Source organism: Terrapene carolina, unplaced genomic scaffold (genome assembly GCF_002925995.2).
Source record: "Terrapene carolina triunguis isolate 2854851 unplaced genomic scaffold, T_m_triunguis-2.0 Scaffold69, whole genome shotgun sequence".
In the NCBI taxonomy this organism is placed as follows: domain Eukaryota; kingdom Metazoa; phylum Chordata; order Testudines; family Emydidae; genus Terrapene; species Terrapene triunguis.
In genome coordinates this window covers 52,669,327-52,697,144 of record NW_020664420.1, presented here as the reverse complement: position 1 = coordinate 52,697,144, position 27,818 = coordinate 52,669,327, and the positions used below count along the sequence as shown (strand labels likewise).

Below are 27,818 nucleotides of genomic sequence, written 5' to 3'. Positions count from 1 at the left end.
GGGGGGGGGGGGTGTAACCAAAATGGGACAGAATCAAGCTCTAAAGGGGATAAAAGCAATGTCACATCAGTACCTTAGATCCACACTAGAGCATGACAGAGATGAAGAATGGATGAAGAAATGAAGTTGCGAAGTAATGAGTGCAGTTCCCTTCTATAGCTCCATCACATCCAGGCCTGCTCTGTTCTCTATGTATCAGCTCTGATAAGTGCTTCTGTACTGAAAAAGGCTTTCTGAAAGACAGTGGAACTGGTCTGAACAGCAAAAAGGCAGGTTTTGTGTGGGACACAGCATGGCTGAAGTGAACTTTGCAAGAACTGATAAGAGGAAGGCTGCTGCAGGGCTGATAACAGAAGAGTAGAGTTGTTTGCGTCTTTACTCCTTATAATTATCTCATAGCTGCCTTCTCCAGAAGGAATCTTGGAGTCACATTCATTTAAAACAGCATTTAGAAGGTTTTTTATAACATTCCTATGGCCATTCACACATGGCAAACAAATAATTCTAAATCAAATATGTGTGTCACAGCCTCTGCAGATTGGTGTAAACACCATGGTACTTTCCAGGCTACTTACCAGCTGATTATGCATAAATCAAATAGCAGTACAGTTCCTTCAGGCAGTCCCATCCATTTCTGTTTCAGCTCATACCATGTTTCTATTTCTTGCTAAGATTTTATAGTAATTATTAGTCAGAGGAATGCATTATCCTGAGAGGTTTCAGAGTAGCAGACGTGTTAGTCTGTATCTGCAAAATGAACAGGAGTACTTGTGGCACCTTAGAGACTAACAAATTTATTTGAGCATAAGGTTTCATGGGTATCCCACGAAAGCTTATGCTCAAATAAATTTGTTAATCTCTAAGGTGCCACAAGTACTCCTGTTCTCAATATCCTGAGAATTACTCACTTCTCTTTCACAGCCTGCTTTGTAAATAAGCATAGTACAAAATATTCTGATCATGAGACTGGGAACTGTAAACTCCTGATCTCTAATATGTAACCTTCAGCAAGTCACACAGGCCAAAATTTTCAAATACAGTGCCTACAATTAGGCACTCTCATCCTCATTGAGGTGCCTAAATATAAATGACCTGATTCTGCATGATGATCAGCATCCAAAACTCCCACCAAGATTGATGGGAATTTTAGCTGCTCAACACCTCTGACAATCAGGCCACATTTATTTGGTTGTCTAAATGTAGGCATGCACCCAAATTTGACTCCGAGTTAAAAAGGTTTCAGCTCAGCCTGATTTTGCTAGCATGTTTTGCACCCACATTTAATAGTTGGGGCAAGTGCTAACATTTAAATACTAAACGTCGTTTTGAGGCACAATCAGGCTGATGTGTTAATAATAGCATATGCTCCTACAATTAACTGCAGGACCAAAACTGCCCCAACAAACCGCAGGTCCGCCAAAGAAAGCCCTTGCGATTGACAATTTGAATCTGAGTAGAAAGTCTGAAGGAAGCCTGTTAAGAAGCACTGTGGCAGGCAAAGGGTTTCTAGCACTGAGGGAGAGAGACAAGGGAATTCTTGCCAAGGGCAAGCTATAATTAGACCCTTTTTTTCAGCCCACTAATGGCCACTCTCAGCTGAAACCAGCTGGGAGCTGGTGGTGAGCATGGGAAAAACTGGCTGGAAGTGGATATTCTGGCTCTGACAGAGCTGACATATGGGAGGAGGAGGCAGGCGCCTTGCCCACTGGGAGCGGCAGTCTCCTTAAGAGAGGGGGGATTCCACGTCGCATGACAGAAGCCTAATCAAAACCACCCCAGCCTTCCTCTGGTATCCTTCCTCCTCATCCTCTGGGCCCGGCTGAGCGCTTCCTAGCCCCCGCCAAAAGCAGCAGCTCTCTCCTCAAAACACTCAGCTCTCAGTTAACCCCCGCCGCTGAAGTGCTACGGAAAGAGGAGTGGCCGAGCCAGCTGCCCCCTCCACCAGCCGCTCACATGGCGCTATGGGCGCTCTAGTTATTGGCCGTTCCTCGGGCAGGCTCGCGCCCTCCTTAAGTTTCCATCCTGCATCTCTTGCCGCGCAGCCCTGCCAGGCCCAGGGGAGTGTGGCCCCAGCCCCCGGCTCCCACCGCCTTAGCAGAGAACAGGGAGCGCCATGGCTGCGCTATCGATCCAACAGCCTCCGGGGCCCCATGCTCAGTGCGAGAAGCAGGCTGGGCGCGGGCGGGAGCTCTCTGGGTCTGGCCGGAGGGTGCCGGTACAGTTGGGGCTCGAGCGAAGCGGAAGGACCCGGGGAGAGCCCGCTTCATCCGTTCCCGGCCGGGCTCGGCCCACGGTTCGCAGCCGCGACAGGGCTCACGAGCCCCATATTTAAGAGCCGTTGGTGTTCGCTGTGGCGCGAGCCCCCGGCAGGGAGCGGCTGGCAAAGCGAACAGGGCTCTGTGCCGGCGCGGGGGGAAGTGGGGAGTCACGCGCGCACCCGAAGGAGCTGACAGATCGTGACGGCAGCGCCGCCTCAGCACACACTGGATCCCAGCAGTCACTACGGTGCAGACAGACCCTCTTCCAATGAGCGTCACACACAGCCGGGCCAAGAGACATCACTGCGCCGCCGCAGCCAGCCTCAGGGCCCACCCCGCTGGGGAGACTACAACTTCCGGCAAGCACCGCGCTCGCTCAGACTCTGATAGGTCGCATAACAGAAAGCGTTCTCCGCCGGTAGAACCAGCCCCTTCGCACCCATGGGTGGGTCCAACAGCCGCGACCGACCCAGTCAACTCCCGGCGAGAAGTGCTTCCACGAAAGAGGGGCCGCAAAGAAACACGTGACAAGAGACCTACCAGGCGATTGGAGCCCTGAGCTCCATGTGACACGTGACGAGCGCATATCCTGCACGTGACTCGAGGGATTCCCGGCGATGGAGCCAGTCTCCATTGCCCCCTAGCGGGGAGGCTCAGTACTGCGCGCTGAGCGCTTTGGAGGCTGGCACGGAAGGGAGATGTGAGGGTCGCATCTGGCCAGTGGGGCGGGGAGCACAGTATGCGCAGCCTTTGCTGGCGCTGCTCGCTCCCAAAACGTTTGGGATGAAAGAGCAGAAATTCAGAGGGGAGACTTCTGCCATCCAGAAGCCCGGGGGGAAGAGCCATTATCCATGTCTGTTCAGCCGGTAGGAGACGTGAGCCCCTCTCCTTACTTTCAGCAGTGACAGACCTGTCCTAAGGGTGTGGGTTGGTCCTCTGCCCCCCGGTAAATACCAGGCCATTTCATTTGAATTCACTGATGCGGACAGTACAGGTGGTCAACTCTTGGGTTCTGTAGATAGGGCGACTGAAGTCAATGATGACAAGTTTCAGTCCTTGGGACTATTCACCTGCATAAAGAACGTGCATCACTATTTGCAGCATCAAGGCCCTTGGAACATGTTACTTTAAGAAAGAGGGACAAAGCCACCTACTGCTAACAGCCTAGAAATTCAGCTTTAGACTTGAAACTTTCATAGATTCATAGATTCTAGGACTGGAAGGGACCTCGAGAAGTCATCGAGTCCAGTCCCCTGCCCGCATGGCAGGACCAAGTACTGTCTAGACCATCCCTGATAGACATTTATCATCATTCATAGCTGATGATGATGACTGGATTCACATGCAGCTACAATAATAAAGTGAAAAACTCTCCGAAAGACATTTGTTACCAATGTAGATAAAAATAGAGGACTTATAAAATAAAAATGATTTTTTTAATTTAAATTGAATACAGGTTATTTTTTTTTCAAAATAAGCTTATTTAAAATTAAATATATAATTGACAAGTTTATGCCTTAACATAGGTTATTATAATTTATTGACATAATGTAAATTAAATAAAAAAAAATATGAAGTAGGATCTATTTGCTCCTGAAATTTTAAAGAAAGTCAAACCCCTGAATGGTGGAAGTCATTGGCTAAGTACCTGGAACTAGCGTCTGCTGAAGTACTAAACCAACTTTTGATAGCAATGGCCTCTTCTGCAGATGCAGAGAAGTTTTTTTCATTTCAATTTAGTCAACTATTTCACATGAATGACTAGTTCATTCAAAGTTAAGAAACCAATTTGGAGCTGAAAAAATAGGAAAGCTTATTTTCCTCTTCCAATCTATGAATAAAAATTAGAGGATGAGATCTATTAATTCTAAAACCTTAAAGGAGATAGGCCCAGATCCATAAAGGGATTTCGATAAATCCACAAAGGGATTTAGAGCATTGTGGTGCTTAACTTTTAGGCACATAGAAAATCACAGGAACAAAACCACAATCCACAAAGCCTGAGTTAGATGCCGAGGCTCCCTATAAGATGAAATGGAGAAATAGGTGCTGTAGAATGCTATCCACAAAAGCTAGGCAGGGAGACACCTAAACTAGCCAGTCAGAGATGCTAAGGTGTATGTGCTAAGCACCTCTTGTCACATTTTGGGGACTACTTGGACTGGTAAGAGGTTTTCTCATTGCCTGCCCGGTAACTTTGGGGGTCTTCGTGCTGTGCAGTTATGGTTCAATTTCTTGACACCAGTAGCAAGCCCACAAGCACACTCAGGCTCTCACCAGTCTTGTTAACCTATGCAGGGGGACACCATCAGGCCTTTCAGTCCTGAGTCTCCCCAGATTAAGGTTACCAATATTTCAGGTTCCCAAAAAGAGGACACTGCCAGAGGGCTGGGGGAGCTGGAGGGGGCATATAGTTGGAGGTGCTGGAGGGGTATTTGGGAGGTGCTGGGCGGGTGTATACTAGGGAGTATCTGGGGATGCTGGAGGGGTATGTGTGTACTGGGAGGAGTATTTGGGGAGTACTGGAAGGGGTATCTGTGGCAGGAATACACACTGGAGTTGGGGGGCAGTGTCTGTTCCGGTGGCAGGGCAGCTGGTTCAAGCCCAGGACGCAGTGCCAGCTATCAGTCAGCGCCTCCCTGTGGGACCCCTTCCCCAGGGCTAGGAGCCAGGGCCTGGATAGGCGGGATCCAGCAGCTATGGCTGCAGGGGAATGGACCAATCAGCTGTGGATGCAGGGAGGGACCAGTCAGGAAGCAGACCAATTGGGGCTCTTTCCGAGCTGCAATGATTGTTCTGCAAAACCCACGGGCATTGCCTGTTGTTTGAAAAATCTACCTGGACCAAGGGTGAAAGGTAAAAAAAGAGGCAATGTCCAGGAAAACCCCGATCAAAGTATGATAACCCTACCCCAAATTCATTGTAATTCTCCATTACCAGACATTTGGACCATTCCCCTCTGGTTTGTCACACCTGGAAGCATGAAACCAGCCCCATAGATATCACTTACTTTGGCACACACAGTCCACACAGTTTGAAAACCAGAGATCTGCTTTGGAAGAAAATAAAAAGTTTATTTAAGAGAAAAAAACACTGATTCAAAGATGAAATAGTGAGGGAAAGCAAACCTATACAAGTTACACAGGAAATAAATATAAAGATGCAACCTCAGACTTTATGCTTCTATATTAGATAAAATCCTTTGTCTAATACAAAGAAAACAAAGGGTAGGAATAAATGGTCAGTTTTCACAATGGAGAGAGGTAAAGAGTGGCATTCCCAAGGATCTGTATTGGGACTGGTGCTGTTCAACATATTCATAAATGATCTGGAAAAAGGGGTAAATGGTGATGTAGAAAGTTTGTGGACGATACAAAATTACTCAAGATAGTTAAGTCCAAAGCTGACTGTGAAGAGTTACAAAAGGATCTCACAAACTGGGTGATGGGGAAAGAAAATGGCAGATGAAATTCAATGTTGATAAGTGCAAAGTAATATACATTGGAAAACATAATCCCAGCTATCCATACAAAGTGATGGGGTCTAAATTTGCTATTACCACTCAAGAAAGAGATCTTGCAGTGACTCTGAAAGCATCCACTCTGTGCAGCGGCAGTCAAAAAAGCCAACAGAATGTTAGGAACCATTAAGAAAGGAATAGATAATAAAAAAAGGGATAGATAATAAAAAAGAAAATATTATAATGCTAGTATATAAATCCATGGTATGCCTACACCTTGAATGCTGCATGCAGTTCTGGTTACCTCATTTTAGAAAAGATATATTAGAATTAGAAAAGGTGCAGAAATGGGCAATGAAAATGATTACCGGTATGGAATACCCCTACAAGGAGAGATTAAAAAGACTGAAGCTGCTGAAAGCTTAGAAAAGAGAGGACCAAGGGGGAATATGATAGAGATCTATAAAATTATTAATGATATGGAGAATGTGAATCAGGAAGTGTTATTTACCCCTTCATATAGCATAAGAACCAGTGGTCACCCAATGAAATTAATAGCGGTTTAAAACAAACAAAAGGAGGTACTTCGTTACATAATGCATAGTCAAGCTGTGGAACTTGTTGCCATGGGATGTTGTGAAGGCCAAAAGTATAATTGGGTTAAAAAAAGAACTAGATAAGTTCATGAAGGATAGGTCCATCAAAGGCTATTAGCCAAGATAGTCACAGGACACAAATCCATGCTTCAAGTGTCCCTAAACCTCTGACTGTCAGAAGCTGTGATTGGGCAATGGAATGAATCACTCAAAATTGCCCTGTTCTGTTCATTCCCTCTGAAGCATCCAGTACAGGCCACTGTCAAAAGACAGGATACTGGGCTAGATGGACCATTCGCCTGACCCAGTATGGCTGTTCTTATGTTATTAAGTTATCTATTGCCTTAAAACAGTTTTCCAGAGTATTCCTAGCTAAAGGAAGGATCCAGCATTCATGAACAGCTTCCCACCTTAAGAGTCAAGACTGTCCCTCAAGAGTTGAGACTGTCCCTCAAGTTCTGGATAAACTTCCGTTCCAAGCCTGCTTTTAACAGGCTTTTTCCTTTTTTTCTCTCTCTCACAGCATGTCTACACTACAGAGTTAAGTCGACTTAAGTTACGTTGATGTACAGCCACCGCTGTAATTAAACTGCTGGTGCATGTCCAAGCTATGCTCCTTGTGTCCACATGAACAGCTCTTGCATCAACACAAAGAGCAGTGCACTGTGGTTAGCTATCCCACTGTGCAACTGGCCACTATCTGCCGCAGGGCATTCTGGGATGGGTTTGCAATGCTTCATGGCAGCAGGCTCAGTGTCCTATGATGCAGCTTTCTCCATCCCATCATTCCATGATCTTCCTAGTACATTTTACACTGCTTTTCAACAGCCCCTGTAAACTGTCTGCCCACCATCTCTGTCAGAAAGCATGGATCCTGCACTGCTCTCCAGTATTGTGATGAGCATTATGATTGGCAACACGCCTGATCCTTTATTGTAGTATTTCATGAGCTGTGACTCTGATGCTGCTGCTGCCATGGTATCTGCCCTGTTTTGTGTCATGGACAGAAACAATTCAAGATTGCTGTTAGCATTCACAGAGCAGCTGCACACAGTGGACCATCAGTCCTGGTCTTGAGAAACAAGCTCTGAGTGGTGGGATCACATTGTTATGCAGATATGGGATGACAAGCAGTGGCTGCAGAACTTTTGGATCCACAAAGCCACCTTCCTGAAACTGTATGCAGAGCTTGCCCCAACCCTCCAGTGCAGGGACACCAAAATAAAAGCTGCACTAACAGTGGACAAGCAAGTGGCGATCGCTGTGTGGAAGCTGGCAACGCCAGACGTCTACCAATCAGTTGCGAATCAGTTTGGAGTGGGGAAATACACTGTGGGGGTTGTAGTGATGCCAGTGTGCATGGCCATTAATTGCCTCCTGATACAAAGGACTGTGATTCTGGGCAATGTGCGTGAAATAACGGATGGTTTTGCAGCAGTGGGATTCCCTAATTGCGGTGGGGTGATAGATGGCACACATATCCCCATTTCGGCTCCAGACTACCTTGAGATGGAGTACATCAACAGAAAGGGCTACTTTTCTATGGCATGCAAGCGCTAATGGATCACCAGGGTCATTTCACTGACATCAACGCAGGCTGATCAAGGAAGGTGCCTGATGAACATGACGAACATGAACAGGGACTTTCTTTCCAGAACAGAGGATTACCATTGGGTATGTGGAAATGCCAATAGTAATCCTGGAAGACCCGGCCTACCCCTTGCACCGGTGGCTCTTGAAGTTGTACACTGGCCACCTTGACAGCAGCAAGGAGCACTTCAACAACAGGCTCAGCAGGCGCAGAATGACTGTTGAATGTGCCTTTGGTCACTTAAAGAGGCGCTAGCGCTGTCTCCTTCGCAGGTTAGATCTCAGTGAGGAAAATATCCCCCTGGTTATAGCTGCCTGCTGTGTCCTTCATAATATATGTGAATCAAAGGAGGAGAAGTTTCCCCAGGGGTGGAGTGTGGAGGTGGAGCGGCTGTCTGCTGCTTTTGAGCCAGATACCAGGGCTGTGAAGGAGACTCAATGGGGAGCTATTCTGATCAGGGAGGCTTTGAAAGAGCATTTTAAGAATGGGCCATCTGCATAGACGACTCGTGCCTCCCTTGGCATGTTTCTGTGTGTGCTAATATAACACTACAAATGCACCTATTGGTATTGTCTCTGAATGTTAGCAGTAGTCACCATACGTTGGATAATAATAAAGATTCATTCACTTTCCATAAATTCAGTTTTATTCCACACCCATGCAAACATATTTATGTATTGGTTACATAAACTTCATACACACAGGGAAAAGTATCTTTAAAGGGGAAGGAACAGGAAATTCCCAAGCATATTTGCCAGTGAGGTTCTCAGAGCTGGGTGTATGTCCAGCTGTCACTGTGCTGCTGAGGCCTCAGAGGAAAGGAGGAACGGGGGAGGGGGCTGTTGTGGGAAGGTGCAGGAAGGCAGTTCTGTATGGGCTGCAGAGGGAGGCAGGCACGGATGTGTTCAGACTGAAGTTCAATCAGGAACCGCAACATGTCTGTCTGCTCCCTGAGCAGTGTTATCATCTATTCCTGCCCATTTCCTATCCTGACTATCCCTCCGCAATCTGTCACTGATTGCCTCACTCCGTGCTCTCTGCTCACAATTCGAAGCACCAGACGCCTGCAGCACCTCCTTAAACATTTCTTCCTTACTTCTCCAGTTTCTTTTCTTTAGCTGGGTGAGGCGCTCCGCTGCTGTGTGGGAGAGTCACAGACACATCTGCAGCTGCTAAAGAAACAATAACAGAGGTGTTATTGTCAGTGTACTTTTGCCCTTGACCCAAACAAGTAACAAACACATCTTTCTCACTTTCCATTGGCACTCACACAGCACAGTGGTAGTCCCAGCCATGGTGAGTACGGCCCGGGCGGGGGTGAGTTGGGACAATGGCGTGATGTAGCCATGAGGGTATCAGTACCAGTGCATAGGGCTACTGTACTGAATAATGGCACTGTTTTCCACAGGCAGGGGTGACTGCAGCTGATATATCACTCCCGAGATTAACCAAGGCTGCAAGGGTCCAGCTCCTGCATGCATGTGGCTGCAGACCAGGACTGTATACTGCTGCCCTGTGTGCTGCTATCGTGCCTGCTGAACTAATCACTGAGTGGTGTGGCAAAGTTTCATATCATGGGGGAAGAAATAAGGCAGCCCTCCCAAGAAACCTTCAGCAGAGGATTGGAGATCAACCTCGAGATCTCTATGGAGGATTCATGGGACATCCCAGTGTGCATAAACAAATTTTTCCGTGAGGTCCCCTCTCCCTAGCTGTAGAGGGGAATGAGAAGCAGATAGAAACTGTTCCTGTGTTGGTTATTCACTACCTCGTGTAGCCTGCTTAAAAAAGAAGAACATGAGCAGATGGTTCCCTGCATTATTGAAGCAGAATGAGTACTTACCAGAGGTTCCCTCCCCTGCATCAGGCTTGCCAGTGCTGGACTGCTGGGAATGGCTAGATTGTCCAGGAGTCAAAAAGAGGTCCTGGCTCACTACACCACCAGATCACCCTGTTGCCTGTCCCCCATCCTCCTCTGCCTCCACTTCCTCGTCCAGCAGGTCATCCTCTGGGTTCACTCTCGCGGCCAGTGACTCCAGCCTTCCCGAAGTATCCAAGGGGCTCTTAGCAGTGGAGATGGGGTCACTGCCAAAGCTCCCTGTAGAAGAAGAATGTCTGCAGCTCTATACCAAAGCGACCATTTGCCTCCCTTGCCTTCTGGTACACCTGCCTCAGCTCCTTGATTTTTATGCGGCACTACAGCATGTCCCTGTCATAGCCCTTCTCCACCATACCCTGAGCAATCTGGCCATAGATATCAAAGTTCCTGTGGCTGGAGCGGAGTTGTAGCTGCACAGATTCCTCTCCCCACAGACCCAGGAGATTCACTACCTCCCGTGCTCCAGGCAGGAGTGAGTTTGCTGCGTGGAGGCGGCATGCTCAGCTGGGCAGTTGCTCTCCATGTCGAGCAAACAGGAAGAACAATTTCAAAACTTCCTGGGGCTTTAAAGGGGGAGGGGCATTCACCTGTGTATCTGGCTGCAGGGCAGCAGAGTTCAAAATGTAATCAGAGTGGTCATGGTGTGCATTGTAGGACACCTCCTGGAGGCCCCTTACGGCAACGTAAGCCACGTAGCATCTACACTGACACCGCATTTCTCTAAGTACATTGCAATATGCTTTATGCCTCTCATCCAGGCAGTTTTATTAGGTCCGTGTAGCAGGCGTGTTAAAGCGGTGGAGGAACATTGCAGTGTGTACACGTCCATAGTTAGGTCGGTGTAAGCTACCTTACATCAACTTAACTTTGTAGTATAGACATGCCCACAGTCTATGGTTACTCTTGGTTATTCAGCGTGGGGAAATTCCCTATTGGCTTCAGAGCTGGGATGTTCTTTTCAATTTCAAGTTGTCTCAGTGTATTTCCATTACCTGTAATGGTTCATTGTTGTTTTCTGCTGGGTTTGACAATGGATAGTTATTTGAAGCTGGTTTTATGTAAATAACTGGTTTTGGTGGTGCCCCTCCCTGCTTGACTGCTCACTGCTTTGCTGTGAGGTGTAGTACTGATTATGAGCACAGTTTTCTATATACACAAATGCATACATTTACCACCACAGTCTGTTATAAATATTTCATAACCATCAAGTTCAGAACATTGTAAGTTTCACAAAAGACTTACCTGATACACTAGGTTTATAGTACAATAATACAGTATGCAATCATTTGGTTTAAATGGTCATTTTTAGAGTTTAAACCTCCTCTTCTCCCCTTGGGGTATCTGGACCCTGATTGTCACACCTCTCCCCTCACAGAGATAGACACCTACATCTAGGCTGCAGGAAGGTGCCTATCTCTGCTTAGCAATCCATGAATGGAAACCTGTCTCCTGGAGTCAGGTGGCTTAGGCTCCTAAGTAGTTTTTTGTGAGAATGAGTTAGACACCTGCCTACACACAAAATGGCCGGAGGAGAAGGTGCAGTGGTGGGTCAGGAGGGGCGAATGCCTGGTGGCCTTTAGTTGTATATGTAGCATCCCCACATCAGAATATCCCATAGTTCAGTGGTAGGGCACTCTCCTGAGGAGTAGAAGACCCCTTCTTCAAATTCTTGCTCCCTTTCAGGCAGAAGGGGAAACTGAATCTGGGTCTCCACATCCCAGTTAAGTGCTCTAATCACTGTGCTGAAAGTTATAAGGTGGGTGACAGCGGTGGCACCTCTTCCTCCAGACAGATTTTGAATGGGTCCTGATCTAGGCAGGCACCTCTGAGTATGCTTAGTGGATTGGGCCCTGCATGCGAGATTGGTGTTTATCTGCTTGTATTCCACAGTTCATGGATTGCTCAAGGGATTAGGTGGACACTTAGAGCCAGGCAGCAGTGCACAAGCCAGAGGCAGGAACACAGGCTCCTAGGGAACTTTTACGCTGAAAACTTAGGCGGCTAGTGAATTATCTAGGTGACAACAGGCTTTGTCAGGAGTTTTGTGAATCACAACGGAGCCTAAAACTAGGACTTAAGCACCTAAACTCAAGACTTAAGTGTCAAAGTACCTCTGTGGACCAGGGCCATAGAGATCAGAAATAATCCATTCAATTCACTAACTACACGTAATACTCCATTGTTTAATAAATCAGTTAGTTTTCAAAGCAAAGGATGTATTGATAAACTTTTATATATAAAAAAAGTCTTATGTATTCAGCACATTTAAGGTAGTTTTATTTAATTTTAAAATATTAAAATACTGCTTTTGTGCATTTTTAATTGAATAGAGCCTGACACAAATCACAAATCAAAAATTAATCATCTAATAAATAAGAAATGCATCATTCACCATTTTCTAATATAATAAAAATGCAAAAATTAAGTATCTGAATAAATGTAAGTTAAGCTATACAACTGCTTAAATAAATGTGTATAAATAGAGTGTATACTCCTAGTTAGCAAAAAGAAGCACCAAATTTAGCTATATTTAGTTGCAAATCAAATGAACCATTAAATTAATGGTTACCAACTAATGAGAATCAACCTTTCTTTAGGAAAAAAGTAAAATGCAAAACATGATTAAAATCCATGTTTTTAGTCACAGTTTCCTGCTTGCTGATTTTAATCAGGATTGAAAATGGTGCTTTAAATCCCTTTTATTTAAATCAATCCAGCCTGCTTGTTAAGATCCAGATCTTGTGGGAAATCTCCTGACAGTAATGGTTTCAAACCCTGTTCTTTTAAAAATTAGCACACTAGTGAGCTCTTTTACCATAATTGGTAATACTCCTTGATACTAGGCCATTTTATTTCCATGTATGCATCTGATAAGCTTTGTATTGATCTACTAATGAGTTATTTTTAATTACACCTAAACATTTTACAAAGCCAAATAAACTTCTTACCATTTTACTGGTACAGTATATATTTGAAATGTTCGAAAACTATTTAGTGCCCCGTAGAGTAGTGGTGTACATGTAATAAATTCCCCAGCACAGAAAGGTAGCAGTAACCTCTCACAGGTCATATGCTCACAGATAATTTATCATCCAACTAGGAGGAGGTAATTAATTATACAACCCCTTCCTCCCAGGGGCTTCAGAGTTAACTATGAATGTACCCCTTAATTATAACACTCACCGAACCTGAAGAGCATTTAACTGTCTCATTAACCACATGCTACATGTACAGGAAATAACAGAAGCAAAGCTACTGTCAGTAAAATTAACTAGTTGAATAGCACCTGAGAGGAAGCAAGTGGACAACTTTCTCTCTGACTGGGACAGGTTGGATCTTCCCATGATTGATAATTCACAGCATTTTCTCACATTGGGATGCTCATCCAGTTCAGACCCCTTCCTGCTCTTTGCAGAATGGTCTTAGATAGGTTCCTATTTCCAAGTGCAGTTTGCACCTGACGCCTGGTTGGGTACTGTACAACTGAATTACCCGACACTTTCTCTCACTGGGGGCGATGGGCAATGGGTGGAGTGCCCTCAACAGGCCTTGAAGTCAGTGGCCCACATACGATAGGACCCTTGATTACAGTGTTCATCTGCAGCATAGCTACAATATTCTTTTATGTCCTTTGACTATCAGGTTAATTTGAATCATGTGGGCAGTGTAAGTATAGAAGCCATTTGGATCAAATATGGTGGTGCTATTCTTGTTTATTCAAGACTTTTACTTTTCATGTACTTTGAAAAGAAAATGGATGGCACCTCATGACTGAAAGGACATTTCTTTTTTCACTTGGCCCAAACTGTTGTTTATCTGTGTCTATCTTTGAAGAGCTTTAGGTCTATTTTTCAGACTATGAAATATGTACACCTATCTCTGTGAATAGCATGCAGGGGATGGGATCGGGGCACCAATAAAAATCTAAATACATGCTGAAAAAATGATGTGATTTCCTAAGGCAGTATCTAGTTATCAAAGAGTGGACATCCATCCCAAACCCACAATTTCCCAGCTCCTGTAGGATGCAATCAGATTAATCTCCGAGAGTCAAAAGGCTAAGTATAATCAATTAGATTAAGTAAACACTTTGAGTCAAAAGGAGGAAGGTTATTTCCCCCCTTTACTTTAAACTGATTGTGTTATTTCATTTGTTCTCAATAGTTTATGAAGAACTTGGCTCCTTTCTTTAGCATTTTCTGAGTCACTTTATCTTATGTTGAATGGAGGCGTCCCTGCAGCCAAGTGCCATCTGGTGGAAATTTTATTAAAAGAGATTGGGTGTAAGGAAGAGATTTGTTCTTTGAATCAAAACACAAACCAGTTCACATGAGTAATAGGTCATTTATATAAAATCTTTCAATTTCCTACTCTTCTAGGTTAATATTTCATATCATACCAAGGGGAGGAGCTGCTGTTGAAAAAAAGAAAATATTTTGAAAGATGCCCGAATAAAGCATTGCCATCGAAGTACAATGTGGTGATGATTAATATCTCATCAGGAAACGACACTAACTACATACAGAATGCAAGCTCAACAGGCTGCATTCTGTTAAATGGGACTCGTGAACAGCTTTAGCGTCATTTTGTTTTGATTAAAACAAGATGCCACATTACCCTTTACTTCTGATTTCTTTAGCGCTTCCTCGTGTTTACGCTGCGCTCAGGGCTGTGTAATAACAACACACAGCCCAGGACTGAGAATCCTTTTATTTTGTCTGGTATGAAAGACTTTTGAAATTTCCCCGCAGTTTAAAGACCCGGGTCAGATGCCTGAGCTGTCTCCGTCCGAGATTCCTTTCCTCTTACTGCAGAGTCCTTAGCACAGACCTCATAGGTGGAAATGGCATTGAGTGATGCAGGGCAGCGAGAGCGTGAAGGTGTGTTGCGCGCACTTTGGACCGCGCACGGATCTGTTCACCGCCGGTACGTTAATAAAGACTTTGGTTAAGGGCTGGAGAGGAAATGGAGGCGGGGGGCGTATTGTATGGGCCGGGTGAGGGCCATAGCTGTTTCATTATCGGATGGGAGGGGACGGGGTACTGTTGCTTGGTTCAGGTGTTGGGAATTGAGATTGTTGCTAAACTGCAGGGATGCGGGGAGATGGTTGCGCCTGGATCTGGGGGTGGGGAGACTGTGTTGTTGGGGTTACTATTGTTGCTTTGTTAGGGTGGGGTGAGGAGCTAATTGCTTGGTAGGGGAAGGCGTTCCTAAGTAGGTGGTACGGGAGAAATTGGCTGTTTGGTTCGGGGGGTGGGGGAGATAGTTGCTGGGTGGGGAGATAATAGGCGTGCTAGCTGCGGTGTGTATGCACAGCCCACCCTCTCTGTGTGCCAGATGACAGGCAAAGCCCCTATATATGCCGCCGGGAAGCGCATTCATCAGTAGCGCAATCCTTTCTCTTGCTTCCCAAGAAAGTTTGTATCCCAAAGAGCAGAGTCGAGCCGGGAGGCGTGCAGGGACGGGGCCGCTGAGAGCCCGGGACCCCGAGATTGCCCTGCACAAGACCCCAGCCACCCATTTGCTGGGACTCTGCGAGGAGCCATGGGAGATCCTTTCAGCCTAGACGGATTGTCCCCGGTACTCAACCTCTCGAGTGCCCTGCAGCCAGGCTGGAGCCTGAATCTCTCCTCCTCCCCCGGGGACCGGCGCTGGCCTTCCCTTAGCCGGCAGGTGCGGGTGATCTCCGCGACCGCCATCCTGCTGCTGGGGCTGCTGGGCAATTGCCTGGTGCTGCATCGCCTCTGCTGCTGTGGCTGCTGCGGCCGGGGCAGGCGGCGGCGCAAGATGGACTTCCTTATCGCCCACCTGGCGCTGGCCGATCTCTACGGCTGCGGGCTGGCCCTGCTCTCGCATCTGGCGGCGGAGCTGTTGGGGGCCGCCTGGCCAGCGGGGGACGCCGCCTGCCGCCTGCTTAAGCTACTGCAGGGCTCCGGCCTCCTGGCCTCGTCCAACGTGCTGGTGCTCATCGCCATGGAGCGGCACCACGTGGTGAGGCGGCCGGCGGACCCGCCGCTGCCCGCCCGGGCCCTGGCCGCGCTGGGCTGGCTGCTGGCGCTGCTGCTCGCCCTGCCCCAGGCCTTCGTCTTCAGACTCGCCTCCCGCCCCGGGGGCAGCCGCTGCCTCAGCATCTTCGAGCAGCTGCCGCGCTGGCACGGCCAGGCCTACGGCGTGTACGGGGCCGCCACCGGCTTCTTGGCGCCCGTCAGCCTCCTGTGCTGGGCCTACGGCCGCATCCTCCTCGCCCTCTGGGCCGCCCAGGAGGAGAAGCCGCCGGCGGCGCGGGGGGAAGGCGGCAGCGGCCGCCGCCGGGGGCGGCCGGCCGCACGGCCCCTGCTGCTGAGGCTGCCGGCCGCCAGCTGCCCCATGCCTCGGGCTCGGGTCAAGACGCTCCAGCTGACGCTGGTGCTGATCGCCCTGTTCGCGCTCTGTCGCCTGCCCCGCTTCGTGCTGGAGCTCAGCATGGCCTTCGGGCCGGGCGGGGAGGCCCCGGCCGCGGCCGGGCTGCGGGAGGCGCGGGCCGCGCTCGGCATCGTGGCGGTAACCAACAGCGCGCTGAACCCCTACGCCTATCTGCTCTTCCAGAGCCACCGGCCCTGGGCGCGCCGTCTGCAGAGGAGCCTCTGCAGTGCGGGACCCGGCCCGACCTGCTGCTGCCCCGGCCCCGAGGGGGAGCCCCGCCGCCGGCCGAACCACCGCGCCCCGCACAGACACCGCCCGAAGGACGGGCCGCCCCCCGGAGCGCAGCGCGCCGCGTTCTGCACCCCAGTACAGCCGCCCGGCTCAGGCCCCCGGGAGCCTGAGGACACCTCCGCCTGTGAGAGCGGCTTCTAATCAGCCTTTCTGGGGGTGGGGGACAGAGCCCCCAAGCGGCACCCACCAGCAGGAGCAAGCAACAGGCCACCGAGGGCAGAGAACGATATCGTTTAAAAACAACAAGGAGTCCGGTGGCACCTTAAAGACTAACATTTATTTGGGCATATGCTTTCGTGGGTAAAAAACCACTTCTTCAGATGCATGGAGTGAAAAGTACATCTGAAGAAGTGTCTTTAAGGTGCCACCGGACTCTTTGTTGTTTTTGTGGATACAGACTAACTCGGCTACCCCCTGATACTTGATATGGTTTAACATCCTCCTTGGCCCAGTGCCCCGTCATCACCCCAGCCTGTCCTTCACCAACACCCCCCCCCCATCATTCCCGCACATGCCTTTCTCTCTTCCCATTACTTTTCTGCCAAGTTAATCTTCTGCCACTTCTTCCTGTCTCTCTCCCATACCCCGTCCTCTCAATCATCTCTCCAACTTTCCCTTCTTTCTTTTCCAGAGTTTGAATAAGGACAAATATGGGGTTTAAAGTTAACTCTGGTGAGAGGCTCCTTACATGTTCAAAATGCTCCCAAGACACTGATCTCTGTGGTCATGTGATGACAGAAATTCAATTCCCTAACCAAGCAGGGAGAACAAGCCTCATTCCATCACTCTTTGTAGCCATGTGATGACTAGATGTAATGTGGTTTATAGAAACTGAACTATGTATTTTGCATCTTTAATATTTTTATTACAACTGAACTAGCTGCCTCCTTGTTCCTTAGGGATGTGGGGCTCAAAGTTAGGGTTTTCAAACCAGCACCAGTAATTTACAATTATATACAGATATGTATAGGCAGGAAGGAATTTCAGAAAGTCTTTGACTGAAAGCCTCCTGAAAACTAGCCAGGATAAGGCTCTGTATTATGAGGTGTTTTTCTGCACCATAACAGTTTTAATGTCCTTAACCATAGCATTGTCCTTTGTGTTTTCAGTCTTTTTTTTTTTTACAGGAGAAGAGTGCAAAAATCAGCAGGGCTGCTGTTGCTATGCAAACTGACTGAATGTTGTACATATGAATAGCTCTATATTTGTAACCTTTACAAAGCCTTCTGAATCTTTTTGTTGCACTCTGTGGACTTAGTGGTAAACCATTTGTAAATAAAATCAATGAGTATATGAAGTGACATTTTGTTTAAAGAAACAATTTAAAAGTAATGGTTCCATTTTGTTTCAGTCTGGCTGGACTCTGTAGGATGAGCTGCTGAATGTGTTAATAATCGGCAATGAAGACTGAGTCAGTGGGCTGTGTGGGCAGAGTGTAATGGAAATCTACATGTACAAAACACACCTTGCAAAAGCCAAAGGTCTTCTAAAATTTCTTTATATGCCTGCCTAAGGAACAGTAATATAGAGCTCATTTAATGAGATAATTGGCTCCCTCCTCCTATTGTTTAGGATTTGGCTAATATTGAATATTTTTAGATGCCCTTTTGGGCCCTGTTCACACTACAAATAAAGTGAAACACAGGGCTACATCCTGTTTTCAGATAGCTAGGTAAAACTCCTATTGAGTTGAATGTGAATTGTGTATCATATGGCACAATACATCATGGTATATACATCAACATACTAACATGTTAGAACTGTATTGGGTTCCATCTTTACTATAATTGCAACAGAATTCTGAGACCCAGGGATAACAAGAGTTGTCCTGTAACATAGTGACAACTTGATTCCTGTAGATGAAACCTGAACGGTATTCCATAATTGGACTTGATGCTACAACTGGGAGCTACATAGTTACTGGTTCTCATAACTTCATTGGAATTGTAGTGTAGAGAGGCCTTAGAATCACGTTCCTATACTGCTGGGGTCAAAAGGTGGTAATTTTGAACACAAGTTTTAACTTGTTTAGGCTGTGTCTAGTCTGTTTCCCTCCTAAAGCTTCACACTGTTGCTACCACATAAATGGTGTGTAATGGTGTGTGAACCCCACACAGGCCCTGAAAGGATTTATGTGGGCCTGAGAGGCTAATTATGTTACCTGGCTGCTCCTGGAGGAAGAACTAGGCTTAACTGATCATGAAGCCAGTTTGGTAAGAGCAAGCTGGTTATAGGAAATTGAGAGCAGAAGTGGGCTGTAGTAAGGGATGGTGTAGTTATTTCCAAGGAACAGAGAAGTGGTGGGGAGGAAACCTGGGGTGGGGAAAATAAGCCAGGGATCGTAGCCCTGAAAGAAGGGTCAACCCACAGAAGTTGTGGGGAAGACAGCCTGAGAGAGGCTGGGTAAGAAGACCGGGGAAACAGCAGCAAAGAGTGGGACCGTACTGACCTTGGCTGCAAGTTACAGGGTCCAGGAGCTGAAATTTGGTGTAGTGTGAGGGCCTGTTTTCCCCTGGAAGAGAGACTAACACAATGACTGTCGGTAGAGGGTGCCAGAATGAAGGAGAGCTGCTATGCCATGCCTGGCCACGAGGAGGCCACTATACACAGCTCTGTTGTGGTAATGATGGTGGGAGCACTAATATAGACAAGGTTCCAACTGAGGGTCCAATAGGACCCTCCGTTGCTTTTTACAGATTCAGACTAACACGGCTACCCCTCTGATACAAGGTTCCAACTGCCACTTTTAACACTTGTCTAACACTGCTGAGATGGAATATAAATTATGCAGTTGTTTAAAAAAAAACAGTGGCAGTTTGTCCACACTTGAGCGCTCTCACCTGTGGAGCTGCACTGGTGTTAGCCACAGTGGGAAGTTCTAGTGGGGGAAAGGCTAATGTATGCTAGGATTCCAGTTGCGTGTTCACTGTTTCATTGGTTTTGCTACAGAACTGTTACTTGGTCCTCCTAGGCAATTCCATAATGCACCATAGAATAGCATGGTCCAGTGACTAGGGCACTGAACTGGTACTCAGGAGACGAGGGCTCTATTCCTGGCCCTGCCACCAACTTTCCAAGTGACCTTGAGCAAGACACTGTACCTTTGTGTATTTCTGTCTGTTTTGTCCCTTTGGATTGTATGTCCTTTCATGCAGGGACCATCTCTTGCTATGCATTTGTACATTGGAGCCTTGATTTCAGGTGAGGTGTCTAGCTGCTACTGCGATACAAATAACTAGTAATAATAATAGATCCTGCCGGACAAGTTCCCTCTGTGCCATTTCAAACTGGATTAGCTCCTCCCTAGAAAATTACGTTTAAACATGGTTCTCCCTAGAAAAGTGATTACATTTTGAAAAGTGTGTAGATGGAGCCCAACTGTTACAAAGGATTCTACAGAACCACATTGGGGCAAGCGTTGTCTATACTAGGTAACATAGTTGCTGTTGGAAAGGGGTATTAACTATCGGTGAAGTTGAACCAGGGTTGTAAAGTGTAAACAATTTAACTGAGGGTAGGCTGGACTAAACCATGTTCAGCACAACTTCAGAAATCATGACTGAGCCTTGAAATTCTGCCACCTTATTGGCAATTACAGGCCAGTAAGCCTAACTTCAGTACCAGGCAAATTGTTTGAAACTATAGTAAGAATAGAATTATCAGACATAGATAAACATGATATGTTGCAGGAGAGTCAACATGCCTTTTGTATGGGGAAATTCTGCCTCACTGATCTATTAGAATTCTTTGAGAGTCAACAAGCATATGGACAAGGGTGATCCAGTCAATGTAGTATATTGAACTTTCAGATTGCCTTTGACAAGGTTCCTCACCAAAGACTGTTAAACGAAGTAGGCAGTCATGGGCTGTGTTCCCTCTAAGGTGCACTCACAAGGCCATCAAGGGACGCGCACCAGCTGCCCAGGTGCGCACACAGGTGAGTGTGGAGAATGTGGAGGGTGGGGGCAGTGGGGTGAGGTGATGGAGGTTTGGGGGAGCTTAGGGCATGCAGGGCTGGGGCAGGAGAGATGCCTCTCTCCCCCGTCCCCAGCTTTGGCTGGGGCGAGGATGGGAGAGACGCCTCTCTCCCCCACCCCCAGCTCTGGCCAGGGCTGAGGTGGGGATGGGAGAGGAGCCTCTCTCCCCAGCTCCTGCTGGGGTTGTGGCAGGGATGGGAGAGATGTCTCTCTCCCCTGTCCCCAGCCCCGGCCAGGGCTGCAGCGGGGATGGGAGAGGCACGTCTCTCCCCCAGCTCTGGATGGGGATGTGGCAGGGACGAGAGAGATGCCTCTCTCCCTCGGGGCCACAGAGGGGAGAGGGGTGTGTGTGTGTGTGTCTCATACACACACTGTCTCTCACACACACATGTAACACTGTCTCTGTGTCTCACACATATATACACACAGTCTTTCACACTCACCTTCCAACACATACTTATAATGTTGTTGTTACTTCATGATACTTCCTGCAATGCACATATGTTCTCTGTAATTTTATTCTTTCAAAGTGCTATTTTATTTTTTTTTGACTGGTCTATGCATGTCATAATTTTTATTTCTCTTACGCTTAAATTCAATTCTTTGAGTAGTGAGTTCTAAAATACCTAACCTGTCCTGGCTGGAGTCATCATCCCTATGGTAACTTTTTAAAAATATATATTATATCTAGGTTTTTTGTTTCTACTGGTGACGCACATCTGCACATTACCTTGATATTGGTGCACATAAAATTCATTCCACACACAGATGAAAAAAATTAAAGGGAACATTGGTCATTGGATAAGAGGGAAGGGCCACTCATGGATCAGTAACTGGTTAAAAGATAGGAAACAAAGGGTAGAAATAAATGGTCAGTTTTCACAATGGAGAGAGGTAAATAGGGTCCCTCAAGGATCCGTGCTGTTCAACATATTCATAAGTGATCAGGAAAAAGGGATGAACAGTGAGGTGGCAGATGATGCCAAATGACTCAAGATAGTAAGTCCAAATCTGACTGCAAAGAGTTACAAAAGGTCTCACTAATCTGGGTGAGAAGATGGCAGGTTAAATTCAATGTCGATAAGTGCAAAGTAATGTATATTGGAAAACATAATCCCAACTATCCATACAAAATGATGGGGTCTAAATTAGCTGTTAGCACTCAAGAAAGAGATCTTGGAGTCATTGTGGATAGTTCTCTGAAAACATCTGCTCACTGTGCAGTGGCAGTCAAAAAACTAACAGAAAGTTAGGAAGTATTAGGAAAGGGATAGATAATAAGACAGGCAAATATTATAATGTAAATTCATGGTATGCCCACATCTTGAGTACGGCTTACAGTTCTGGTTATCCCATCCAAAAAAAGAATATTAGAATTGGAAAAGGTGCAGAGAAGGGTAAGGAAAATGATTAGAGGTAGGGAACAGCTTCCATATGAGGAGAGATTAAAAAGATTGGGACTGTTCAAGAACTAGGGATCATCCAATGAAATTAATAGGCAGTAGGTTTAAAACAAAGACATGGGGGTACTACTTTCACATGATGCACAGTTTACTTGTGGAACTCATTGCCATGGGATGTTGTGAAGGACAAAAGTATAACAGGGTTAAAAAAAGAACTAGATAAATTCATGGAGGATAGGTCCATCAATGGCTATTAGCAAGATGGTCAGGGATGCAATCTCATGCTCTGGGGTGGCCCTAAACTTCTGACTACCAGAAGCAGGGACTGGCTGACAGGGGATGAATCACTTGATAAATTACCTTGTTCTATTAATTCTCTCTGAAGCATCTGGCACCAGACAGTGTCAGGAGATGGGGTACTGGCTAGATGGACCATTAGTTTTAGCCAGTATGGTTGTTTTTTATGTTCACCTGATGGACTTATATGCCTGTGGATCCAAGAACAGAATTTGTCCTTTACTTTTTCCTTAAATTTCATGGGTTGCAAAATTAATTTGACTTGGACTGCAAGAATAGTAGTGTGGATGTTTAACATTGATGTGAAAATGGTGTACATGGTTAGATAGTTTACACTATTAAAGTAACCAATTTTGAAGTTAAATTGGTTTAACTTTGTACAAGCAGAGTTTATGCTGGGTATCTAGTGTAAAGAGAGAGGGAGTATTAAAGTGCTTCCCTTTTCTCCTCCCTGTGCTTCAGAAAGAAGGCTCATACCCAAAGGAGATTAAATAATTTATTTATGGAAGCCAACATATTTGCTTTTGTGTTTTGTTTTAACAAAGACTTTGATTTCTTAAAAGGTTACAAGAGAAGAATCATGGAATATCAGGGACCTCATGAGGTCATCTAGTCCAACCCCCTGCTCAAAGCAGGGCTAATCCCTAGACAGATTTTTGCCCCAAATCCCTAAATGGCCCCCTCAGGGATTGAGTTTACAACCCTGGGTTTAGCAGGCCAAGGCTCAAACCACTGAGCTAACCCTCCCCTCTCCTAGATATGCAACCTTAGTTTTAGAATAAGTATGTGGTGAAGGAAGACACCATACTTACAAATGACAAGAAGTGTTTTGGGATTTTTTACATAGCACTTGGTTGATAACATACAAATGTAGAGATTACAAGACATTAAGCCAATGATTGGTGGTGGTCATTTTTTGTGTGTGTAACTTTTTTTTTCATAGAGAAAAACACAAAATTGTAGCTCTGCTGCATATAATTTCTTTTGACTCACTTTTTGGATTGCTGTCTTACCCTTGAGAGGCTTGAAAGAAGAGATGTTACTGGGCCAAAGGACAGATGGACATGCCAGGATAAGCAAATGCAGGCCCTGAAAAGTCTGTACTGACCAGAGAGGTACAATGATTAAAGCAAGAGAGTTGGGGCCAAGGGGTCAGCTTCCAGCAACAGGAGAATCAGCCCCTCAATTGCTCTCTACAGAGTTGGAGAGAGAACTCCATTTGCCTCTTCTCCAAATGAACCAGTTGACCAAAAGCCTCCAGCTTCTTAGGGAGTGTCCCCCCTTCAACTACCTGTTCCTGAAATCAATTGGCTACTTAAAGCCTTGGGTAAAGACATAACCAAAGCGTCCTGTTCAGAGGGAGAGGAGATTCTAGCCTCCCTTGTACTGGAAGCTGAGGGAAGACTAAGAATTGATTAATACAAGGACTTGCTCAACCCAGTGAGTGATCTGCCTGCCTCACAATGGGATGCCACAATTGTGAGTAATGTGTGCACTTCTCAAAGCTAGTTAATAAAGGCCCCTGGTGTGAGTTAAGGGCTGGTCTGTATATACAGAGCCAAGCAAAGGCTTACATGGAGCAGAAAGGGTATGTCAGCACCACAGTGCTCCTAACAAAGGTCAGGCCTTCAACTTCCCTGTAACTTCAAGTTCACCTTCCTTTGGTCATTCCAAAAGTGCTCCAATACATAGGGCAGTGTGTACATTCCATCTGCCTGAGACTGGTGGGTAGATACTGGGCGTATACCCCCATTGCCTTTATATTATTTTTATGGGATATTGATTATAATTAGTTACTAGAAGGAATATGATTATTTCAGGGAGGGTCTGATTATTGTTGTAAGATTAAGGTATTCATTTATTTATCTGTCCCCCTTGATCTTCCTTCCTTTTTATCCTAATTTCTGTCCTTACTCCTTTAACACTATTCCCCCCCCCCCCAAAGTGTTTGTTCCTTCTTAAAACTGCTTGGCCCTTGATTCTTTAATAAAGAAACAAAAAAATAAGGATGTTGGGCACTAGGATGGCAAGAGAGGGCAAGTTGCTCAACTTTAGTAATTTTTTTGGACTCATTTGTGGGTTTGCCACAGTCAAGGGGCAGTGCATGATTATGCTGTCCCAGGAATAACCCAACAGACACATGATGACTCTCAGTCACAGTCTGCCTCCTAGTTTCCCCTTCATCCACAGAGGAAGTACCTAGTATTAGGCTTATGGTAGCCAGCACACTGAGGATTGGTAGTCCCTACCCCATCCTATTGTCCCTCTCCTGTTGTGCCCAGTCCTGCTCAATGACATGGAGATGAGGCAGCCCTGCAAAGGCTCCTCTGTGCTGCTACCTATGATCCAGGAAGCTGGTGCAAGGGAGTAAACAGGTTGCCATATTCCCTCATGTAGCACACAATGTGCCACAGACTGGCCCCTCTGTGAGCAGAACACCTACCCACAACTACATTTTGAAGCAGGCTCACCAGCTTTGAAAGGTACTGCTGTATCCACAAAGTCTTCAGACTACATAATTTCCCCTTCTATGTAATTTCTTTAAATGATACATAATGAGATACCACTGGAATAAAGGCTTGTAATCATTCTTATTTTGGAATGTACTGTACAGTATACTGCCCTCTTCCAGATCTTTGAACACTGTAATTCTCTTCGCTCTTGAAGGCTTGAGCAGTCCTAGACATTCATGTGTGAATATTTTTCTCAAGTAATATACTCAGTTTCCAATATATTCCTCAGATCTGATCCCTTTTCTATTTTTCAGTTTTGCTGACAGTGATTTTATCACTATCTGAACCTTGTACTCATTTTTAACAAGAATTGTAACTTACACTGCACTGCTCAGAGATTCATTTGCACTATTAATGTATACCTTTGATTCAGAATAAAAACTGAGGGGGAAATACTAATGGTATGTGTAAGATCTGCTTTAATGTATTATGGGAGCAAAACCATGATACACTATAGTTTAAAATACCACACTTAAAACATCTAGTAAATCAGTCTATCTATTCAGTTACTGAATAGGTGTACAATGTTTAATCTCAGAAAGCAGATGGTATTTTAATGTTTATCTTTACCAGTTTAATTTTAGTGTTGAAATATTTATTATGGATTCCTATTCAAGAGCTCTTAAAAATGAAGCATAATGTGATCGTGAATAGTTACTATAGCAGCTGCATGTACATTAGCTTAAAGAATAAGCTGCACATTGAAATGCTCGTGTAATTATGTATTTCATTAAAAAAACAGAGTAGGTTAGAGTTGCCAGTCAATTTTCCTACCTACGCTCCATTTCTTTGTAAGACTGATTATTTTCTGTAAGGTCTACTAGAAGTGATTTAAAAATATTGACATTTTCAAAGTTAAGCTTTTCTTTGGGATTCCCATTGCGGCACATCTCCTTCCTTTTATCTTTTAGTCCCAGATTCTGCATTCAGATGCATATAGGTGTAAGTGTCCACTTGCATGGAGAATTGGTACCTTAGACTGTAAGATTTCCTGACAGACTATATCTATTTTATTCAGTGCACAGCATACAGTTGATGATTAATAAATAGGTCTACTCACAAACATTGGTCTTCATGCTTTGTAGTTTCCTGTCACATATAGAGAAAAATTGGTGTTTATATTTGCCTATTTATTGCTCTATGATTTATATGCAAAGTTTGCATATTGTTGAGTTCTGGACAGGGCCGGCTCTGGCTTTTTTGCCGCCCCAGGCAAAAAAGCCTCCGGCCGCTCCCCCCACCCCCCGCGTGGGGGAGGAGGGGGGAAGGGCGGCCGGAGCCCCAGGGGGAGGGCGGCGAGCCCCGGCAGGGGCCCGCCCCCCCCGGCGGCTGGAGCGCCGCGCCGCCCCCCTCCAGGTGCCGCCCCAAGCACAAGCTTGGTGGGCTGGTGCCTGGAGCCGGCCCTGGTTCTGGATAGCAGGCCCCAGAAACAGACGTTGAAAACTGTCCATCAAAGTTCATTAGGAGAGGAAAGAGAACCACAGGTCTCTAATTTTTATATGCCTGTGTATATATACATATATGTATATACATATTTAGAGAGAGTGAGTTAGTTAGTTGTCTATTCAGGTACCTACCATAGCCTCAGAATTTTTGTTCAGACCAAAACTAGTTATTGCCCTTTTTTGATGCTCCACATCCTTTCTGGTGTGGGTGTGGGGTCGGAGAATCTTTTTCATTATTTTAAAATCTATCTGGGTGCTAGGATATTTCACTATAATCTGTATCCTACTGGACTGAATCCTGAGGTCTTTATTCAGTTTTTAATTAGTCCTTACACATGCAAAATCTCATTTGAATGTTGTTGCTTAAATATTAATTGGCTAATACATTCTGTATTTTCTTAATACACAATATTTTATACAAAGCAATTTATACATATATATATATATATGTGTACTTTTCTTCCCATGTATCCTTAAAAGCTGATTAACACCTAAAAATATGAAATTTTACATGATGGGAGCTAGGTTTGGTATCGTGGTCAGTTATAAAACAAACACATTTAACTTGCTAACACGGATATAAAAGCTTGCGTGAGCTTTATTTTCATGGATTGCTATCTTAAATTAGCAAACAAATTGTGATGTTATGAATTATATAGTGTTGCAATTACAACTGCATATATTCCTTTCCTGAGTGCGTTCACTGTGCTCATTTAATAAAAATTGTTACTATAAGGGCAGTCAATAATCCCTTGTTGCAGTTACTTTATTCATTAGTGTTCATTTGGAGCCACCTGTGAATTGCATCTTTATACTTTCTTGGTTCTTTTAACCAGTCCTGATGCCATCTGAGATTAGCTATAACATTGGAATAATTCTGTCCCAAACTTTGTTTCCAGCTGATAAATTGCTTCTTGTTGTACTTGTGCACAGAGGCAGAGATTCTTGGATAGTTTACTATGGAGCGAAGCTTTTTGTCCAAGGAATGTGAGACTTCTGGAAATGTTGTGGCTATGTTTGTCAGTTCATCTGGATCAGCAGACAGATCTGTAACCAACAAAAACCAGTTAAGCGCAATTTGCCAAGATATGATTTGGTAAAAACAGAACCATTAAAAATATCTAGTGAAGAAATGTGGTTAGTATACCAAAGAGCTGAGGAGGTACTGAATGCCCATCTGAATATGCTATATATTTCCATTTGTTAGTTCGAAGCATATAGGTGGAAGAATTCGCATTACATCCGTGAAATTCACTCAGGACCCATGTGGGGTGCAGCCTTCTGGATGAGACTTCATCTTCTGCCCTTTCAGCCAACAATGGTATCAAGGAATATCCACTGAGATTCTGCGGGATAGGAATTCTAGCTATATCTGAACAAAGATATAAACATAGTTAAGACTTCTTTTAATTAACTCTAATAATGATAATTAGCTTTATATCAAAACACTAAATTATTAGTTTTCTGAACAGTGACCATACTACTGTGTTAAAGCATGCCTTCTAATTATGCTTCCTGATAGGAAACAGAAACACAGAGGTTCACTAAAAAGAACATTATTGAGGCATAAAACCACAAAGCAAGGAAATTCTAAGATACGGTTGTCACATCAATGTGAATTCCACCTTAGTGGGCCCGTGTTGCAGTTCATGTCATGCTCTTTTGTCTTTGTATGTCTGAGGTGAGATCCACCAACACTCTGGACC

The 27,818-nt window shown here is 45.4% G+C and overlaps 3 protein-coding genes across 4 annotated transcripts in view; 1 reads left to right on the top strand and 2 right to left on the bottom strand.

Moving 5' to 3' along the window:
* Positions 1-769, bottom strand: part of RFESD (Rieske Fe-S domain containing) — a 2,910-nt gene extending 2,141 nt beyond the window's left edge. Inside the window, exons 1-2 of one of the 2 annotated variants that reach the window (XM_024206803.1) lie at positions 576-769; positions 74-233 (exon numbers count right to left, since the gene is read on the bottom strand). The gene's annotated coding sequence lies outside the window, so the exon portion shown is untranslated. Of the gene's footprint in view, positions 1-73 lie in introns of both variants that reach the window. The other variant, XM_029910949.1, reaches the window with a different exon arrangement.
* Positions 770-15,143: 14,374 nt separating this feature from the next.
* Positions 15,144-16,618, top strand: GPR150 (G protein-coupled receptor 150). Its single transcript, XM_024206621.2, is given in 2 exon segments — positions 15,144-15,269; positions 15,272-16,618. Coding segments are annotated over 2 exon segments (1,473 nt in total).
* A 10,067-nt stretch (positions 16,619-26,685) lies between these two features.
* The window catches only part of ARSK (arylsulfatase family member K), a 48,458-nt gene continuing 47,325 nt past the window's right edge, over positions 26,686-27,818 (bottom strand). The window contains exons 7-8 of the mRNA XM_024206822.2: positions 27,260-27,484; positions 26,686-27,159 (exon numbers count right to left, since the gene is read on the bottom strand). Coding sequence (XP_024062590.1) covers positions 26,879-27,159; positions 27,260-27,484 — 506 coding nt within the window. The 3' untranslated portion in view covers positions 26,686-26,878. The remainder of the gene's footprint in view (positions 27,160-27,259; positions 27,485-27,818) is intronic.